Here is a 22,150-nt window from a genome sequence, read left to right as displayed (position 1 = left end):
AACCAACCAACCAACCAACCAACCAACCAACCAACCAACCAACCAACCAACCAATAACCTTTATATTTATAGGAATACAGATATTATTAACAGCCTTTCTGTTGTATCAGTTATAGGTTGTCTCTAACTGGGCCCACAGTCAGTGAATATCTGGCTGGGTGGGGCTAACTCTTTATTTACTACCATCGCTCTGTGCAATACAATTGTTTATGATTTTGACTTTTATGTCATATATACATAACATTATGTTATATATGCATTACAAAAAGCCCCTGTAAAGGTGAGAAATATGGGTTTGTTTTAAATCAGGGATGGGAAATTTGTGGCTCTGGCAATGTTGTTGGTTCCCATCTCCCATCATCCCTGATCACTGGAGGCCTTGGGTTCCTCACCCCTGTTTCAAATGCTGAAATAGTGTAGAAAACATGTCCCCCGCCCCCCAATGTATGGGAAATCATGTTGAGTAAGGCTATGAAGCAGCTACTCTCCACTGGTCTTTACCATACCAACTGTTCCTCTTAGGAGCATACTACACTGTCTTCCATGTTTCTTGGTGCAGAATGCTCTGCCTTAAATGGCGCCTAGTGAAGAAATGTGAACAAATAGGGATAGACAAACCAGCCTTAGTTCATTCCATTTACGTATTGCTGATGCTGAGTCATAGGCCTGTTCCATCCTATTTTTGATGGACTTTCAGAAAAAAACCCCAACAAAATCCACTTTTAAATTGCATGCATTTTGTACACTTTCCCCCTGTAAAAATATTTGTTTTTCAACAAACCACCTCCTAAAATACACACATTTTTACATAAAATACACATTCCTTACTTTGTGTGCATGTTTCAGAACTGAAACTGCATTTTGGAAACTATGCCGAGGTGTTGTGCAAGTTTGGGAAGGTCAACTCGGGTCGGATCATTGAGAAAGGCATTCCAAATGAATTTGTCACCTGCTGAGCTGGACTCGGTGAAATGATGGGGTGATTCAGCACAGAAAGATCATCAGTCTGTGGCCTAGTTATATATTGAACACAGAGATCGTCTGTCAGACACTAGCAATGACATATGACTGCTAGACGTCAAGGAAGGGCTTACTAGGCAAGTCTGTATTTGGTGAAAAAGAACCAGGAATATGATGGGCAGCTTGATATCTCTGGCACTTGGGCAATAAGCTGGGCTTTGGGGAGTTATACAGGAAGTGGCAACTGCAATCTTCTGAAGGGGGTCTTTAATAAGGCCCCAGGGAACAAGCTACTAAACTGGTGCTGCTTTGGGGGAAGTGGCAAAAATCCACACACACACCCCGCAAAGTGGGCAAAGGGTAGATTGGTGCTTGTTTCATTATGTAGCCCTTCAGATCACCCTACAACAAGCACAATGAGAAACCCCTTAGGAGTGTTGGCAGCTTAAAATCAATATAATATTAATTTAGAATTTATTCCATTTATTTACTATTCATCACCATTTTTCTTCCAAGGAGGTCAAGGTGGTATAACTGGTTCTCCTCCTCCCCATTTCATCCTCACAACAACACTTTGAGATAGGTTAGGCTAAGAATTTGTGACTGGCAGCCCAAGGTCACTCAATGTGCTTCATGGCTGAGTGGCGATTTGAACCCTGGTCTCCCAAGTCATAGTCCAACACTCTAACCATTATGCCACACTTGCTCTTGTCTGAAGGGGGTCCACAATGTGCCCATCATGCCCATTACCTCCTCCATTTCCAGCAGGCAATGAAGATCCCTAACTCTTCTCTCTGCTCCATATCCCTCAACTGTCCCAATTAAAGTGGGACATCCTGGAATTACAAAAGCCCCCCTGGGATGTCCTGTTTTGGCTCCTGCACTCTGGCGTGAGTCAGTTGACTTGCTCAAGGGAAGGAGCACAAAATAGGAAGGAGGAGGATCAGTGGCAAGGAAGAGGTGCAAGGCCTGTGAGAGATGTAAGGGACATACAGTATCTTCTCTAAGCTGAAAACTAATGATATCATTGGAACATGGGAAGCTGCCTTATACTGAGACAGACCACTGAGCCATCTAACTCAGTAGCTTCTGCACTGACTAGAAGCTGTTCTCCAGGGTTTCAGACAGCAGCCTTTCCTGACTCTAACTGGAGACCCTGGGGAATTAAACCTGAGACCTTCTGTATGGAAAGCAGGTGCTCTACTACTGATCTTTCAATCATTAATTGGCCATGGCCTTCCCTTCATGTTTTAAGCATATACCACCATTTTTTTTTAAAAAAAAGCTGATGGTTGTTGTTCTTGATGATGATGATCAGATTTATTACTTGCCCTAACTCTTAGGTTTCAGGCTGGGTTGCAACAGCAGAAGTAATATTGATGGAAACCCAAATAAAATGAAACACTGTCCTTTTTAATTTGTGACACCTCCCATTGGTGTCCCCCTATGACCAGGGGCAACATGGCAGCCCACAATTTGCTTGGCACATGACTTACATACTTCTTGGACTCTGAGCTTGCTAGTTTGACCGGTCTGGTCTAAAAGAGCCACAATATCTGCCAGCAGCTTACTCATACAATCTCAGTGGCCATGCTAGCCATTTCCTTCACACCTTGCATATATCTGTAGAGTTTTGATTCATGTGAATATGTGCATGTATGTATGGATACATGTACTTTAATTAATGCCCTCTCTTAAAACTGTCCTCATCTTCCCCGTGCAGTTGTAAGGTTGCAGGAAGGCATAAATCTGTGATGAGTGGCATCTGTGGTGCTGCTGGGTGCAGCTTTGCTGCCCTCTAGCACCGCATTCCTCTAAAAGCACCAGATGCTCATAGCTAGCAAGACTCTGAGGGGGGGAAAGCATTGCTGCTCTATCTCCACCCGCACAGCAGGAATGTTTGTAACTACTGAGAGATTAAGGGAAACCTGAGGAGTTTACAATGCAGGTGTGCTCTTTCCTTGTTCTGCTTCTTTGAGACCTGCACTTCTGTGCACTGACCCCCCCCCCCCAACAGACGGACAAAGAAAACACTCTACAGAGAGAAGGAATTAAAACAAATCTTCCTCTGAGGTGTCTCCCTTTTCACTCTCCTCGATATGATTTCTTTTTGATTCCCAAATCTCACATCTCCTTGACTTGAGATGCTATCTTCCTCCACTCGTCCGAGTCCATTAAAAGCCTGAAATCTTCTGTCGCAGCTTTTATTCAAAGGCTACGAACTTGTGGCAATGTCTCTGCTCAGAGACGTGAATGCATTCCTTGCTGCTGCTGCTGCATTCTGCCTGTGGTTTGAAAGAGTGTGGATTGTTTGAGCAGATGCATTTGTGTATGTTGGAGAATGCATGATATTTGGGTTGATCTCCTTCTGGCATTACAATGCAACATTGTGGGTGCCCGGTGCATGTGTGGGAGGAGGCCTGATGGGGCCTGTCACACCCTCTGAAAGGCCCAACGGGGCCTGCTGCAGCTGTACCAGGCTCCATCAGGCCACCTGCTGCAGCGACAGGCTCTGTTGGGTCCTCCCACCATCTGGGCTGCAGAATATTGAAGGGGCCCAGCACCTTCACTGAAAATATTGGGTGAGCCTCGGCCCCCATGGCCCCGCAGAGATGGTCCCCTTGTTCCTTGTTCTGTGGTAGGAACACATGAAGCTGTCTTATACTGAGTCAGACCATTGGCCCATCTAGTTGAGTAGTGTCTACACAGACTGGTAGTAACCCTCCAGGACTTCAGACTGGAGTTCTCCCAGCCCTGTCTGAAGATTACAAGGATTAAAACTGAGACCTTTTGCAGCAATGTAGATGGGCTACCACTGATCCCATGGTCCTTCGCCTATGTAGCTACATTGTTTAATCAGTCTTGAGCATTCTACCCTCTGGGTTACAGCTTCACACATTACATTTTTAGATGTACTCTTCAGTTGTTGCTGCTTAAAATGGAGACGAGGCTAAAATGCAAAATGTGAATAAGCACATGTTTGGAAATGCACATGTCATATAGCTGAACTAATTGGAGAGAGGATTGTTTGCAGCTATTTACCAATGTGTCATGTGTCGAATGGCTCATGGAGGCAAAAAATTAAAATAAGACAAAGAATCTTGCCTCTGATGCTGTCCTTATTGTGTTCATATCTACATACAACAGCCATGAATGAGAGGGAAACTCAGGCAAGAGTTTTCTTGGCAGTGTTACAAGACTTTTCTTCTGAGTTTGTTTGTTTGTTTGTTTGCCTTTCTTGTCTTTTAGGTAAAAGGTAAAGGTACCCCTGCCCGTACGGGCCAGTCTTGACAGACTCTGGGGTTGTGCGCCCATCTCACTTAAGAGGCCAGGGGCCAGCGCTGTCCGGAGACACTTCCGGGTCACATGGCCAGTGTGACATCGCTGCTCTGGCGAGCCAGAGCTGCACACGGAAACGCCGTTTACCTTCCCGCTAGTAAGCGGTCCTTATTTATCTACTTGCACCCGGAGGTGCTTTCGAACTGCTAGGTTGGCTAGGTTCTTGTCTTTTACCAGTTCCCAAATGTTGCAATATTAGGTTCTTTTCAGATTAACTGTTCCGCAACCCATGTCCAAGTGATTTGGGTCATAACCAGGGATGTACAACCCCTCACCCACCCATCCCATTATTTCTGTTGATATTGCTGCCTCACCAAAAGGGGCATTGGTGTCTGAGACACAGCTGTGCAATAGTGGAACACCCCCCCCAAAAAAAAGTAATAATTAATTGCATGTTCCCAGTTTAAACTTGTGCAGAGTTAGCTTCATTTATTATCTCTCTGTATATACTCATATGTATATCCTTTTTTATTTCCTTGCAAATTCATAGGCTGACATTCATAAGGAGGCTCACCTGATGCCTTCTTTACATATATTTAGGCAACAGACTGAGTAACATTCTATGTCCTTTTAAATGTGTTTGTGGGAGGGGGGTTATTGGTTTGTTTTTGTTCTTGTTTTTCATTATATATTTTGTGTTTTCATTTTGTATTTTAATGTTGTGAACCGCCTTGTGATCTTTGGGTGAAGGGAGGTATACATAACCAACCAACCAACCAATCATCTTTTTATTTCATTTTTTTTTAAAGTGTGCCATATTTGCCAGTATGTGAACCTATATGTTCAAAAAAGGAAGAAACAATGTTGAAAGCTTCTCTGAAATCTATTATGAGTGACAAATGATAAATATAAACCAAAGAATAGGACAAGGGAGATCCTCTGCACTGAACTTCACAGCAGGAAGGTGTGAAGTATGGATCCAGCTCCCTTGCTTTGGCCATTAGAAATTTTCAGGAGGCAGGTATTGAACTGAGGAACTGCAGCGCCTAGGCACTAAATATACTAGCCTCTGAGAGTCTCTCCATTCTGGGGATTCCTACCTCCCTGTTCCGTGATTTAAACACTAATGAAGTCTCTCTGAATAAATGAAGAAAGAAACCCGAGAGCACCCAAATGATCATTAAGAAGCTGCCATTTCCCTCCGAAGACCTTAAATGCCAGTTTTCCTTTCCAAGCTCCTCCATCACGCTGGGGCCATAGTCCCTAAGTATATTATTGCTCCAGTAAATATTGATTATGGTTTATGACAGGCAAACCACAAACCAACAACAACAACCCTGTCTTGTTATTGATCTCTCCAACCTCTTCTCTCCAGGCTTTTCTTAACAAAGCAGCTTGTGTGAGATCCGGCGACTGTCAGGCGAAGCGGGGCTGAGTGGAGCCTGCCTGTCTTCTGGTGTCCTCATGCCCTGTGTCTTGTTTATTATATATCCTTTTGACCCTCTGTACTACTTGCTGTTTGGGGATGGATTAAGGCTCCACAAGGGAGATTGAGAAATGGACGGCTGCAGTTCACTCTGTCTGAACCTTTTGCTCACCCTCTGAACTCCTGCCTCTGCTATCAAACATCTCTCATATCACTTCTGTTGCAAACTGGGGCAGCATCATGTGAGCTCTGCAGTCCCATGTTGACAAGGCTGATTTTTCAGTGCCCCTGTTGGCTGCTAGAAATCTGAAGAGCAGGGAGAATTGCAGAAAGTTCAGGTTCTGGGGAAGAGCCCTGAATAGATGGGACAGCGCTACTGCTTTGTGCAAATGGGATTTCGCTTGGAACAAAACTGTCACCAGGAAATGCTCTGTGGAGGCTTCTTGGTAATAGCAAAGGCCAGTGCTCACACACTGAGTAATTTAAAGTGTGGGAGATGTGTGTGTGTGTGTGTGTGTGTGTTCATTTGGGGTAGCATGCCTTCTTGGGATCTGTAATAACTCCTTTAAATGGCATGGAAATAGAGAAAAGGAAATTGTGATGCAATGGGGTGGTGTTCAATTCTAGTCCTATTTAGAGTAGCCCTATTGAATTAAATACACACAAGATGACCCTGATCCTGAATCCTCTGTTAATTTTGTGATACAGCTCACTTAACTTTGTGATGCTACGTGCTTGGAAGGACACACAAAAGGAACGTGAGGAGGAGGGAAGTAATTTAGGCTGCCAACTCTCTCAGAAAAGGAAATCTTACAGTGGCAACTCACAGACCATTCCCTATGCCAATTTGTATGCAAACAGAGATGGTTTTATTTTTAGAATTATATATTTTAATAAACCATGTATAAACCACTTGTAATGTGTGCCCAGGTTACAGGATCATCTTTAAAGTCTAACAAGAATAGAAACATAAATAAGACCTGCCATATCCATTCTAACAATGTACCCAAGACAATCATCTACTCACTACTGCAATTTAAGCATGTCTCTCATACATCATGTAACTCAGGCAAGACTGCTGAATTTATAGTAACAATTAGTCTTAAAAACCTATCAGAATCAATTATGTTCACATATTATATCCTCTTCCTACATGCCAGGTGTGAACCTGAACCCACAATCTATTTTTTTTTTAAAAAAAGAATTTCCACTTGAATTATAAGAGTAATTGATGGTTTTTGGTAGGAGTGAGCACAGGTCACAACTTTCAGTTCAGATCTGTACCTGTCACTCTGAAAAGTGTCTGAACTGTTGAGGGCCACTATGTTTTCTGTCTGGTTCAACTTGTGTTTTGGGTCAAAAGCAGCTTCAATGAAAACACCATTCACTATTATGGGCAATGCCGGCATCCAATGTTTCAATGTTTGTTTGGAATGATTAAGGGAGGTCAATTTTTTAGTGGTGGTGGGGGGGGAATGAACAGCCTCTTGCTCACTCATCCCTAGCTAGGATCTGAACTATTATCTGTTAAGAATAAATAAAACCCTGCTCTCATGAAGGTTGCATATCTGCAATTGTGGGTATACATAGCCAAACATGAGTCTGACATGTGAGCAAGAAATAAACAATAGGGGAAGTTCTGGGTATCCCCATCTAAAATGCAGCTTACTAGAGTAAATTAAAATGCCATTAAAAGCTAACCCGAAAGGAGTTGGACAATGTGTACAGAAAATGTTCAGAAAAGACGTTTCCAACTGGGTGTTATTGTTGAAGCACTGTTGAGAAAAATGTGTATGTGTGGGAGTCTGCGTGTGGGGGGGGGGGAGGACTGAGAGCTGAGATAAAGCACCTTCATTAATGGGAAACTGTTTAAAGCTCTGAACTTGGGAATTCAGTTTGTTTTCAAAGTAAAGACTAGTTCTGCAATCGGGGGTTATAGCCATGTGGTTCTGATGTGCAAAGTTGAAGACAGAAATAGAGCTCTCTAGGGTTTTGAATGGCCTGGAGCTTGATGATGGACAATAAAATGGTCACTGGTGGGCAACTGTCTGTTCTGAGCTCCTGGAAAATGCCCCACTCTCACACCAAAAGCAGGACTAAAACCAGTCTGAATAAGAGAGCTGTGAAGGACCAAGAGACTGCTTTTCTTACAGAAGCTCGTTTTGGAATTTGATGGCTGCTGTTGTTTTGCACATCTGCTACCCCTGTGAGCCCTGCTCCAATAAAAGATTATGACAAAAAAAAATTTAGAATACGAAAGCAAGTAAATTACACATGTTCATCTCTCCAAAGGAAAACTACTTTTTTCAAAAGTTTTCCAGAATCCGTCACCACTTAGAGAAGAATGAGCATGAATTTGTTGTTCAACTTTGGAACATAAGATAGGTGTGCCAGATCAGGCTAATGGCCCATCTAGTCCAAAGTCCTGTTTCCACAGTGGCCAACCAGATACTTGTGCAAAGCCTGCAAGCTGAACTTGAGCACAACAGCAACTGTTATTCAGGAGCCTGATGCTTCTGGTGGTGGAAGCCACCATTGTGGCTAGTTATTTGTTGGTAACCTTGACTTCCTACATAAGGGAATATATATGACTTGCCAAGCATTATGTGAAACAGGCTATATAGTTTGGAGATTTGTGTGAGTTTCCCTCTGTCCATGGGCAAGATGCAACCACGTTCTCATCACAGCCTATCTGCATCATGAAACCTTATCTGCACCTCCAAAATTAGCTGGGCACCTATTCTGCAGAGTACTTGGTGCAATGGCTATTCCAGTTCTATCCCTAAGGTCCTTGTCTTCTTAATAACTTTGATTTTAAACTGAAGGCGACAGCACACACAGGCATAACCTCTTGGCCGCCCAGTTGAACTGTTAATCAGTTCAAGTGTGGCAAAAGAGCTGATTTTTCCTCACCTCTTCAGTCTATGGGTCATTGTTTACACAGAACCAGGGAGTGGCAGATATTCTGGATTAATCTGTGCAGAATACAAGGGTTATATTACAAGATATCAGTAGGTCCACTTCTCTCTGTCATAAAAGTAAATATGCTACTAGGCCGCCAGGTCAAAGCCTTGAGCAGGTGCGAAGAAAAGCTACAAAAACATTTGAACTTTCGGAAATGTGCCTTGCAGCACAAGACATAAGAAACTTTTATAATTAAAAAGGTTAAGAGGTGACGTGATTACAACACATTTATAAAAGAAGGTTGAGTGCCGCAGAAGTCTGCAGTGTAGTGGAGAATAGAACCGCATAAAAAATAATGAATAGAAGCTAGATGCATTCAAATTAGAAACGAGGCACCAGTAATTTAAAAATAGGGGAGGGGACTCATCTCATTGATTTCAGTGAGAAAGCTAAAGTTGTGCAATCTGCCTCATTGAATCAGGGGGCTCCCAAGGTGCTTATTTTTTGGCTGGATCATGCCCAGAATTATTAGTGTGGAAGAGAATAGTGCATGGCAGAATGGATTATGGCAAATAGAGCTCTCTGTCCCCACACCCCAAGTCAAGTTTCATACTAACCAAGATTGAGTAAGTTATGTTGGCACTTGAGAAAGAAAAACCCTGATCTCTTGAAAAAGAAATATAAACAGCTAAAGTTCATGCATATCTCCCTTTATGGGGGGCAAAAACTATGGGTCCTCAGGATTCATCTTGCATTTGTGCGTTAACAGAAATTGGATATGTCCCTTGAGTCTGTATGATCTTGCCTCTTCAGTCTGTAACTCAGTTCTTGAGCAGCTCTGTTTAAATGAAGCTCTTTGCTCCCCATTCACTATATCTAAAAAATTATAATGTTGATTCCATTTCCCCACTGCTTTTGCTTCAAATGAATAAAATTTACAGGCAAAGGAGCCACTCCAGGTGTAGATTTAGCCTGACATATTGGAGGCAAATACAATCAGTAGGTTTTGTGCACAGCACTTTTAAAGTCTGTTTTTTAAAAAAAACAAAAAACAAAGAACAAGTCTATGACTTTTTCATTTTCCATCAATACTGGATGCAATTTGTGGACACCCCTTATAACAGGATGAAGCCCACTACATTTCAGAATGATAGCTTCTCCCAAATGTGAATACTTTACTATTTGGGGGTGGGTATAACAACCCATCTGGGACACAGGTGGCACTGTGGGTTAAAGCCTCAGCGCCTAGGACTTGCTGATCGAAAGGTCGCGGTTCGAATCCCTGCTGCGGGGTGCGCTCCCGCTGCTCGGTCCCAGCGCCTGCCAACCTAGCAGTTCGAAAGCACCTCCGGGTGCAAGTAGATAAATAGGGACCGCTTACCAGCGGGAAGGTAAACGGCGTTTCCGTGTGCAGCTCTGGCTCGCCAGAGCAGCGATGTCACACTGGCCATGTGACCCGGAAGTGTCTCCGGACAGCGCTGGCCCCTGGCCTCTTAAGTGAGATGGGCGCACAACCCCAGAGTCTGTCAAGACTGGCCCGTACGGGCAGGGGTACCTTTACCTTTACCTTTATAACAACCCATCAACCTCTGAAAGCATGAGGGGGAAAAGTTGAGGTGATGAACATCAGTGGGGAGACCACTCCAGAGCCACCATGAGAAATGCTCTTCCACAGCTCCCCACCACTATGTAGCTCATTTCATGTTGGTAAGTCCCCTTCAGTGATCTTAATGTATGGGCAGGTAGACACAGCAGAAGAATTTCTCTCAGATACTTGTTCCCAAGGAGTCTAGGGGCCGGATGTCAGCATGAGTACCTTAGCTGGGCCTGAAATATAACTGGCAACCAGTGCAGCTGTTGACCACTTGTGCAATTTCATGTTTCAGATTGGCAAAAACCAGAACTATTATGATACAACAACGGATCTAAGGAACTGAAAATGCAGACTAAACACTAGATGCACAGTGTATATATCTGATATATGCTCCCAATCTAGAGATCATACATTATTCTGTTCCTGACTAGAATCTGACGGATATTCAGGGAGAGCATAATGATGTGGATCTGGCAGCTAATCTTGAAAAAACCTTTAGCGGAGCAATATTCAGGCTGAATTTCCTGTTCAAGTGCTTACCTTCTGTCTTTAATCGACATGGGAAGGGAGCAAGCAGTGATGAACACACTAGATCTCTTTTAATACATGAGGAATGAATAACAATATTCCTTCGGATTTTCTTTTTTTAATTCATACACATAATTGGTCAATTTAAACAAACCCATCAGCTATTTGGGAGGTGAAACTGGCAGTGGATGTCAATAACACTAGAAAGATCAACAATGAAATTTATTCAAAATCTATTCAAAATATAAAAGCTGATTTTGGAAATTGGAGAAAGCTAAAGCTGTCCTGGACAGCCAGAGTGAATGCAATTAAAATGATAATATTACAGAGATTTTGTTTTTATTCATATCTCTACTTTTATCAGTGGACTCCCAGGAATTGAGGAGCTGGCAGAAGATGATGAGTGATTTTATATGGCAGGATAAATGCCCTAGAGTGGATAATTACATCATACATTCATATGGGTGGCCTAGGAATACCAAATTTAATGAAGTATTATGAGGCAGCTCAATTGAGCAGGATAACTCAATGGATTAATCAGGAGAAGAATGAGACCTTATATCAATTAGAGCAACTTAATATTAAGACACCATTAGAGTCATTGTTGTGGAGCACAAAAATTGAGATGGATCAGCTAAAACAAAATCTAATACCTGTTCAAATAATAAACAGTAGAATAAATATGTATAAGAGAGTTGGGCCCAGACGTATCTCTGTTGCCATCTATATTAAGACCAAGACACCCAATGTTTTCAGTGGGCCATTTGCTATCAAACTTTGTAAATTGGACAGAAAACGCAGTACATAAATTCTAAAATTTGACAGACAATTAAAAGCATGTTAACAAAACATTGTCACAGGCCTGATACTGTAGATTTATAACATGGGAAAGCAAATTTTAAACCTACCGTAGAATACCTGCGGAGGAAAATCCGTAAGTGGGTTCTAGCAAAATAGATCCATTCTTCAGCACACGTCCTTGTTTCCACGGATTTAGTATTTCCAGTTAAATGATATGTGAATGGCCATCATAGGGTTTAGTGGAGCTGTAGGACCTTAAATAATCCAGTGCAAAATACTTGTCCCGGCAAGATCTGACACTTACTTTCCTTGAGCTAGAGCCCCCCTCCTACCCTTCACCCCTCTCCTGAAGAGTGGGGAGTCTTAAATGGGTAATCCCCTGCCTTACAGGCAAGGACTCCATTGGCTGTAAATCAGCTTGCACTTATGCATTACTTATGAGCTGACACTTGAAAGTTGATGGGACAGTTCCTCAGAGGAAGTTGGTTCACGTTCAGTTTCTGTGAGTCTCAGATGATAGGGGCTGTATCTCAAGTGTCTCCTGAGTGACAGGCATTGTCTCCACAACGAGAGCTTGGTCCATTGTTTGAAATTTGCATTTCAGCCTTTTTCATCCAGCTGGTCATAGTGTCCCTGTGCTCTGTGTCAGGGTCCTTGACACCTATCCTAAGGGCATAAGAAGAACCCTGTGGGATCAGGCCTAAGGCCCAAATTGTCCACCATCTTCTGCCCATGGTGTCCTTCCAGATGTCTGCAGGAAGCTCACAGACAGGACCTGTGTGCAACAGCTCTCTCCCTACTTGGGATAATACCCAACAACTGGTGTACAGAGGCATACTGTCTCCAACAATGGAGGTGGAAAATAGCCATCATGCAACCTATTATCTTCCATGAAAATCTGACTAATTTCTTTTTAAAACGACCACTACCACCTCTTGTGATAATGAACTCCGTACGTTAAGTATTCATTATGTGCAGTGGTAGCTACCTTTGTCAGTAAGTTGCAAGTGCAATTGAGATAAGAATTGTAAACGCACTTTCTAAAATAAAATTGCTACTTGAATGATCAATAATATTAGTATCTTGCTTTATTGCTTAGAAAACTCACAAAGCTTCATCTGGTAAGTCTTTTATGACAAGCCAGGTCTCATGGGACTAACAGGAGTCCTAGAAAGGTATAATTTAAGGTATTCAATACTTCTGTCCCTGAAATAAAAAGAACTACTCATTTTAGTTATTTGGATGGTTATTCTGAAATAGCTTTAGTTCTTTTCTTGAACTTTTGGGTCCATGCACATTAGTAGTTTTTTTAGCTAGTGTGAGTTTCTTTAGAATTTTATTGTGGTAAGTAGATTCTCTCAAATATAGGTAATTAATGGCTTGGTTTGTTGGCTGAATAGAGATTTCTCAGAAGTCTTTTTTCTGGGAAAATTACTTATATTTTGCTTTTCCTCAACCCCTCCCCCCCAATCCACATTGCAACATTTTCTCCAAATATTCTGCAACATGGTTTGTGCTGGTCATTATACCCACTATCATGTGCATATGAGGAAAGATTGTGGCAATTTGAGACTTTTTCATTCAGCATAAAGTAAGAAGTGACACTATAGAAGTTTATAAAATTATGTGTGGCATGGAGTAAGTGGATAAGTGAAAGGTTTTTCTCCTTCTCTCCTTCCACTAGAACTTTTGGACATCCACCGAAGCTGAACTTCGGAAGATTCAGGACAGATAAAATAAAGTCCTTCTTTACTCAGCATATAAACTATGGAATTTGCTCCTGCAGGAAGCAGTTATGGCCACCAACTTGGATGGCTTTAAAAGAGAGAAATAGTTCAACTAATGGAGGATAAAGCTTTCTGTGGCTACTAGCCTTGATGGCTAATTTCCGCCTCCTTGGTCAGAGGCAGTAATGCTTCTGGACACCAGTTTCTGGAAACCACAGGAGGGAAGAATGCTCTTTTCCTCTGCTTGAGGGTTTACCACAAGCATCTGGGACAACAGGTCACTGGGCTAGATGGCCCGCTGGCTCTTCTTATGTTCCACACATAGAGAGAGCAATGTTCAGTCCAGGGCAATGTACTGCTGCTACTGAGGGCTGGAACTGTGGGGTGAGAGATGATGTGCTGCTGCCACTGTTCATGGTGAGCCTTAGGAATTGTGGGAGAATGTCTCCTCTAGCTGGAGAAATTTGGTGAAAGACTCACCCAGTTTCTCTGCCTGCAAGTAAAGTAATTAATTTCAAGAAGTCATTCATACACCACTGTAGAAAGTCCATGATTAGGAAACAGTGTGGTGACTGCTTCACCAAGAAGCACAGAACTGCAATATTAAAGTGGCGTTGCAGAAATTTCACCCGTGCCATGCAGGCAGTCCTACCATCCCAAAATGATAATTTATCTGTTCTGCATCATGATTAAGTATATGGATGGATATGGAAGAATAGTGGATGCAGGAAATGTAATAGTATCCGTGTGTACAATGATGAACTTCAAGCATTTTTAGATACCTTTGGTATAGAAGCTGATCTCTGTGCAGAGTTCATTTTTATTCTGTATTTGATGGCTGGCTACATGGACATAAAGAGGATGTAATGGTTTTTATGCATTTATTCCATTCTGCAGCTGTTTAAGGTTGCATGTTGGGGTGGGGGAGAGATTGAAGGGAAAGCATTCTTACATATCCAAAAATCAGGCGCCATTTGTTAATGTGCATCTGCAGAGTAAACAGTTAGTTTCCCAAGGAGAGATCTGGTGTGCTTCCTAAGGATATTGCTTGTGATCAATGACAGTGTTATCCCTCTGGAAAACAAGAGTAGGGGAAGGTTTCTGCAACATCCTTGCAGCTCCATCTACAGAATGCATTCGAGCAACCAAACCAGGCGGTTGCAAACAGGTCGTTCCCAACAAAGATTGCTGGCTTTCAAACTACAGAACGTGAGAGTGCACACATAGGGACCTGGGAAGATGGATGTCAGCTTGAGTCACAGCCAGCCCAGAAGAGGAAGAGGTGGGGGGAGGGGGCATGGCCAAGTGATGTATTTAAGCATTTAGCCACAGTTGCAAGCAGGAAATCGCAGACGGGCCAGACCGGAACGCTTGTTAATTGCCGATTTTCTGGGCATTCTAGCATGCAGACACTCGTTCCTGTCTTGTTCCTTGTTGAAGTAAAAAAGGTGGGGGTGAGGGAGGGGGAAAATATGGAAAGGAAAGCCATTTATTTCTCTCTGTGTGTGTTTTAATTGTCTCTCTGGAGACACGTTTTCACAGAATTACGTGTTCAGTCTGTTGCCCAGAGTTTGTTTTCTGACAGCAGAGGCTCTGTTATTGGAATATTCCAGCTACAGAGAGGAAAGAAGACTGGCACTGCCTGTTGTGAGAGGGGAGTGGGAGCTCAAGAAGCTTTCTCAGCTAGAAGCCAGCTTATTGCCTGGCTCCAGTTCTCAGCTGAAGAGAAGAGACCTTCATTTGCCTATAGGCTCCTGTGTCATTTCTGACTTGAGGCATTATCGACTAGCTCTGGAACTTGCTTTATGCTATTGCATTCAGAATAACCTTGCAGATCCTGAGAAATAAGAAATGCAGGATGAACCTGTACAGAAGGGGCTCAAAGCAATACCCACATACCCATTGATTCCCACTTTGAACCTCATAGCCTCCACCACAGCAAGGAGCCAGTAAAAGCAATAGCTGTTGACTTCCTTGGTTCAGTGAATATGATATTTTTGTAGGGATGGGTCTCGAAAAGTGAACCCTGCCCACTTTAAAAAGGGAAGCCCATTCTGAAGGAGGATTTCCCTTCCAATGAATTCTGACTGAATTTTTAAATGTAAATCTTACATTTCAGTGCAGTTTTGAAAGAGACTGTATTCTTTGAGGAGTAGAGTAATTATTTTCACTAACCAGAACATGGGCACCTTTATAAAGGATGTGAAATGGGAGGTTCAGCCAGATATGCCTTTTGTAACTCTGACAAAAAATAATAATTTTGTTTTTGGAGGCAATGTGTATCTATTTGAGTGCATGCAAGATTTGCCACTCACCTCAGTGAGCTAGCAATAGAACTAATTTATCTGTTAATAGAGCATAGTGAAAGGTTAGTAGGATGAAGAAATTGTGAAATCTTTCAAATATTTCTATGGGCATTTCTGTCTTTCTGCACAGCATTGTTACGTGTTGGAAATACCTGTCTGCAAAACCAGAGAAATGAATGTCACAATAGGATATTCTTAAATTTTGTTTTGCAGATTATTTCACTTGGTTGTTGTTGTTTTTAGATCCGAGCATGATTGTGCATCATTCATAACACATTTATAGTTCAAGCTTGAGATATGGTTTAATTAAGGACAGTTCCTTATTGATAAGCAAATTCTTGGCTTAATTGCATATTGTGTTTATCTTCTTTGTGTGTGGGCTACATAATGAAGCAAATTGGGGTGATTTGGGTGCCTTCGCCATCCTGAGCTGAAGTATGATGTCAATAACATTCCCCCATGTCAGACTGTAGCTCCCACAAAGCTTAATGTCACTCTGCTTCTGAACCATATAGCTCTATGATTTTTTATATAATATCCATGTGTCCATGGACCTAAATGCACAACAAGTCCCCACCCCCCCCTTCTTATTTCAGGGAGCTCCAACAAGTGCTCAGAAACTTGTTGCTTTACTGGGAGATTCATCCACAAAGCACATGTGTGGTTTTCAATTTGGAAAGTGGAATTTGTGACTAATAGGAATCATTGCGCAGGAGGTGAAAGACCCATGGTATGCAACGTCACATATTTAGCTTGTTGTTGTTTAGTCATTTAGTCATGTCCGACTCTTCGTGACCCCATGGACCAGAGCACACCAGGCACTTCTGTCCTCCACTGCCTCCCGCAGTTTGATCAAACTCATGCTGATAGCTTCAAGAATACCATCCAACCATCTCGTCCTCTGTCGTCCCCTTCTCCTTGTGCCCTCCATCTTTCCCAACATCAGGGTCTTTTCCAGGGAGCCTTCTCTTCTCATGAGGTGGCCAAAGTACTGGAGCCTCAGCTTCAGGATCTGTCCTTCCAGTGAGCACTCAGGGCTGATTTCCTTAAGAATGGATATGTTTGATCTTCTTGCAGTCCATGGGACTCTCAAGAGTCTCCTCCAGCACCATAATTCAAAAGCATCAATTCTTCGGCGATCAGCCTTCTTTATGGTCCAGCTCTCACTTCCATACATCACTACTGGGAAAACCATAGCTTTTACTATACGGACCTTTGTTGGCAAGGTGATGTCTCTACTTTTTAAGATGCTGTCTAGGTTTGTCATTGTTTTTCTCCCAAGAAGCAGGCGTCTTTTAATTTCGTGACTGCTGTCACCATCTGCAGTGATCATATTTAGCTTACCAAATTAGAATTTTAGCTAAATTTTAAACAAGGGGAAATGTGGATCGCCGTTAAGATTGTTTTGCCTCGTCTGCCTCGGCCTGTGAACTTTATTTATTTAAAAATTATTTGCTGCTGTATCATAAAAAATATTCCACAGCAGTTTACAACAATATAAAAAACACATAAGAACCATGCAGTAAAATTACAAGAAGAAGAAGAAGAGGAGTTTGGATTTGATATCCCCCCTTTCACTCCCTTTAAGGAGTCTCAAAGTGGCTAACATTCTCCTTTCCCTTCCTCCCCCACAACAAACACTCTGTGAGGTGAGTGGGGCTGAGAGACTTCAGAGAAGTGTGACTAGGCCAAGGTCACCCAGCAGCTGCATATGGAGGAGCGGAGACGCAAACCCGGTTCCCCAGATTACGAGACTACCACTCTTAACCACTACACCACACTGACTCTCAAGTTTAAAACAAGTTAAAAGCAAAAAAAAAATAAAGGAAACATCCATTGAAGCAGAAGCTTGCTCTGCTAATTTATCCACACCCTTACATTGTTTACCACAGGCCAGGCTACTAGACCATAACAAACTGTTGGATAATATCCATTGTGGCCAAGGAAGGTATCTAGAAGTTCTGAGTGGATCTGGCAGTATTGTCACAGCGCCACAAAGTGTCCTGCTTCTTGAAGCAGAAGTGGGGGAAGAGAACTTTTTTTTTTTTTACTTGGCAGCATGAGACAGGATGCTTTTAAGGAGTAAATTACATAGAATTATGTCACATCAAGAATAATGCAATGATTAAAATAATTTACTATGGATATTCAGAATATTCATCGTCCTCTTGACAGATGCAGGCTAAGCATTTGCAGATTATTATTACTAGTCGCACTCTCTCCCAGGGTAAAATGTTTCTTTAAAAAAGAATTTCCTATTAACATCAACTGGCCAAACTCACAATGGATTTCTTTCTCCGTCTGCCTCTCTCTCCTTATTATTTTGTTTTATTTTATTTTCTGCTTTGGCATCCTGAGCTTCTGTCAGAACTCATTTCTTTCTAATCACAATTTGGGAAACTTCTAAGGCTTCCTGCTGTGGCCTTTACAGCGACTTGAATGCCAAGATGAGATAAATATTAATAAGCACTCATTAGCATTCTTAGTACCATTATTGTATTTTAATTCATACGTATGGCATTACTTTAAACCAAGAGTCCATTCCTAAGCAATTGTAAGACGTCATGGCTCTTGAATTGGAGGTGGAGGCCTGTTTGGAATATAAGGTAGAATTCAACGTAACACTAAGATGGACATGCATGTGTGGAATGCAATTAGACTCCGCCCACATCTTAGCCCCTGCCGCCATGTGCCCTCCCAAATCTGATCTGATTTTTTCTCAACCCCCCGGAGCAGTTTAGAGGCGGGCACAGGGGGAGCAGGGGAAGTCTTGTTGGAGTGGACCTCGTTCTGCACACAGAACATCTTAGTGGAATTCCTCCTTGTACCAAGTCAGATCCTTCATCCATCTAGCTCATTATCAGCTACACCAGAGTTTCCCAAACTTCAGAGTTTATTGAAAGTAGGAGCAAGAGAGACTCATATGAGATGGGATGGGAGATAGGTGGTAGGGAAGACCACCTCTTTGTGGTCTTTTGGCAATGAATTGAAAAGACTTCTCAGGCTATTTTTATGCACCTGCAAGGAACTATTTCAAAAAGCAACTGTAAATTGAGGTTAGCCAAGGGGAGTTAGCACATGATTAGTCTTTGCACAGAAAAGGCCCAATACTTTGGCTTGGAGAAAGTCACCATCAAATCAACTGTCTAGACAGACTCTGTGAGTTGGTGAGGTAAGGCAGATAAGAGTATGAAGTCCACAATCCAAGTCTAATTTCAGGCACAAATTCATAAGTCACACACTGCTATCTCAGACCCTTTGCTGACAAAACTTATTGTGGTGTTATAACTAGACATGGATAAACTCTGTCCATCTGAACTTGAAAGGGACTTGTCATTTCCAGCATTCTCAGAAAAAGGCATTTCAACATTGGGAAGACCTGGCCTATTCTGAATGCTTCCCTGAAAGCTCTTTACTGTCCCCAGATTTCTGAGAAGCCCTGCTCCCATCTTCCACAAATTTATGCCTCTACAGTAGTACCTCCAGAACAGACAGAATCCGTTCTGGAGGTCCAGTCAGATCCTGAGGTTTCCACAACCTGAGGACCACTTCTGCGCATGCACGCGCGGCAAAACCCGGTCAAATACTTCCAGGTTTGCCACTTTTCCAGAATGACATTTATGTAACCAGAGGGTTACATAACTGGAAGTACTACTGTTCACACTTTGTGTTCTCCAAAACATACCTTCCAACAGCAGCTGGGGAGACATGCAAGACTGAGAGATTAAACCTCTCCCATCCACAAATTCTCTGTAGAGGTAAAAAAATTCAAGAGGCCATTTGTGTAAAGCAATTTGTGTGGCAAGACTCTCAAGCCGACCCCCCCCCCCCATCGTGGGGATTTGAACTGCTGACCTTCTGATCGGCAAGTACTAGGCTCTGTGGTTTAACCCACAGCGCCACCCGCGTCCCTGTGACCATCACATAGCTTATAGTAAAATCTGGCCAAACAGAGAGGAAAACAAATATGGGTTTTTACAAAGAGGAATATCTTTTCACAATAGTTCCTCATCTTTATTATTTTGCAAATTCCATTAATTCATGGCTTTGATTTGTTTAGATGTTTACTTGGCTTTTTCTTTTTTAAACTTTGTAGATAAGACACTGTGTTAAAGCTACTTCTCTTGGCTCCCTCCCAGTGGTCCTTGGATGCTGCTGCACAGGTTACATCAGGCCATCTTAATTAGTAGAGAGCACTTGTGCTGATTAAAATAAGCCCAAGTTTTAGAGTTACATGGCATGTGACTAACTTTATAATGTAGAAATGTTGATATACACACATTTTAGTTAATCCTCTGATATCTGACTTAGCTGCAGTTCTGACACCAGTGATTTACATTCCCTATAGACCTGGAGCGCTCGCAGCATCGCACTGAATAAAAACTGCAGTTGATATATTGCTGATTGATAGTTTTTTTCCAAGGTCACACACACACTTTTGAAAAGCAGAGTTGTGCTCCTGAATCTATCAGAGGAAGTGTTCAAACAAGGAAGCAGCAGAGACAGCATGCTTCTGAATACCAGTTGCTGGAGAATCAGTTAATTCTCAAAAATAAAAAAATAAAAAAATAAAATGCTAATGTTTCAACCCAGGTCCAATCAACCTTTTAAGAAAGAATGCAATCCTAAGTACAATAATTGGGAAGTATAAGGTTCTGAGAAGCGCTTGCTGGATCAGGCAACAGATCTCTCTCCCAATCTCTCTCATACACAGAGAGGGAGAGAATTTTCATTCCATTAATGTTAACTTGTTTTTTAAATGAGTTTTCCCCATTTTTAGATGTTCCTGTTATATTTGCACCTTGAGTCCCTGCCAGGGAGAAAGGTGGGAGGATGATGATGATGATGATGATAGCCCATTTGGTCCAGCATCCTTTTCTCACGCTGGCCAACCACATGCTTGTGGAAAACCCACATTCAGGATCTGAGCCCAAGATCACTCTCCCCTCCTGTGGTTTCCAGCAACTGATATTCAGTAGCATTGCTACCTCCAACTGTGCTTAGCTATCCATAGCTGGTAGGCATTGATAACCCTCGCCTGCAGAAAATGTTCTAATCCTTCATAGAGATCAGTGGAATTTCGTTCCAACAAGTGAATTCATTTAGGACTGCAGTGTTAGTGTGCTTCTCATTAATTATTATTATTATTTGTAGCAGCAGCAGCATTACATGATTTAGTCATTTTCTACAAGAAAAGCCTCAAAGCAACTTGACTAGAAGCCCAGGTTAATGTGTGTCACCAACATTGATGTCCACTGGGGTCACACCACAGGGATGTTCATTCCTACTAGGATATTTGGAACACTTAGTCATTTTGTAGTCAAAATACTGTATAAGTGTACAGGACAGTTGTTTTTCAGTCTATGACTATGGCACCATGTCGTCCCCTTTGTACACAAGCCTGATCTCTCACCACCCTCTGCCCTCTTGCCCACTTCCTCTCTCTCTCTTGCCCAGTTGCTTCCATTTTGGCTGGCCATGGAATGTATTATTCAAATGCCCTCCAACTCCGCTTATTGCTAATTATATATTAAACAGGTTCCAACTTCATTTCTGCTCGTGACACAATCTTAGCCCCACCATGACACTGATAGAAAGGGTTCCCGGAGCTTGGGGGCTGCTTGTGCAAATGGCACTTCTCTTTTTAGGCCTGTCAGTCGTAATGGAATATTTGATGAAGCCGTAATAACCCCAGAGTTCCTTATCAGCAAACTTGAAAGAGAGCAACGGGGCAGGGGCAGGGAGAGGGAGAGGGAGATCACACTTTCGCCAGCCTTTGTTTATTCATTTATGTTTTCTATAAGGGCATTTATGTGACATTTCGGATAACTGCAGGTTGTGGTTGGTTTGTGGGTTGGTGTTTTTTGTTTTTTTCCTTCTTTCACAGCTCTGCATAAAATTAACCTTCTAATTTTCTTTTGTGCATTTAGATAGCTGAAGTTCTGCACATATTTGCAGGAGCTCTGCAGTGTAAGAATAAACAGATCTTTGGAGATTTGTATGCATGCCAGCTACTTTGGGGGTGGGGTGGATTTTGGTGTTGAAAAGTGGCTCACAGGTTCTGTTTTGCTGTGTGGAAAGAGGCACAGAAAGGTTTTGGTAAGATAGTGCATGGATGTATTTTGGTTAGCATACAGCTGGAGAAATTTGGGTTTCCAGTTTCTTCTCAATGACAATTATTTACAGTCATACCTTGAGTTGAATGCGCTTCGGGTTGACCACGTTCGAGTTGCGCTCCACGGCAACTCGGAAGTAACGAAGCACGTTACTTTTGGGTTTCACCGCTCACGCATGCGCAGACGCTCAAAATGACGTCATGCATGGTAGCGGCGAAACACGCCCCGTGCATGCGCAGATACGCCATCACGTCTTGCGTTCCATTCGGGATGCGAACGGGGCTCCGGAACAGATCCCGTTCGCATCCCGAGGTACTACTGTACCTTGTCTGGGAAACAGTGTATGTGACTATCCATAGAAAGCAGCCGGAGGAGTAGGAGAGGACAAAGGTTAGGGAAAGAACTGTGAATGAATGGAGGGGTGTCATTATTCTCATCTTTGGGACCCTCTGGGTAACTTACCAAACCTGCTGTACAGTCATACCTTGGAAGTCGAATGGAATCTGTTC

At 42.5% G+C, this 22,150-nt stretch overlaps 2 protein-coding genes across 2 annotated transcripts in view; both read left to right on the top strand.

Annotated features, from left to right (window-relative positions):
• LOC309368771 (uncharacterized protein) overlaps positions 1 to 15,067 on the top strand; it is a gene marked incomplete at its 3' end in the record, with an annotated part of 55,478 nt that extends 40,411 nt beyond the window's left edge. The window contains exon 3 of the mRNA XM_081909080.1: positions 14,805 to 15,067. Coding sequence (XP_081765206.1) covers positions 14,805 to 15,067 — 263 coding nt within the window. The remainder of the gene's footprint in view (positions 1 to 14,804) is intronic.
• Positions 1 to 22,150, top strand: part of LSAMP (limbic system associated membrane protein) — a 1,403,176-nt gene that overhangs the window by 525,867 nt on the left and 855,159 nt on the right. The gene's annotated exons all lie outside the window — the stretch shown is intronic.

This window comes from Podarcis melisellensis, assembly GCF_964234715.1.
Source record: "Podarcis melisellensis genome assembly, chromosome: 4".
Classification (NCBI taxonomy): domain Eukaryota; kingdom Metazoa; phylum Chordata; class Lepidosauria; order Squamata; family Lacertidae; genus Podarcis; species Podarcis melisellensis.
Note: the sequence above shows the minus strand (reverse complement) of the source record. Positions and strands in the feature narration are given on the sequence as shown.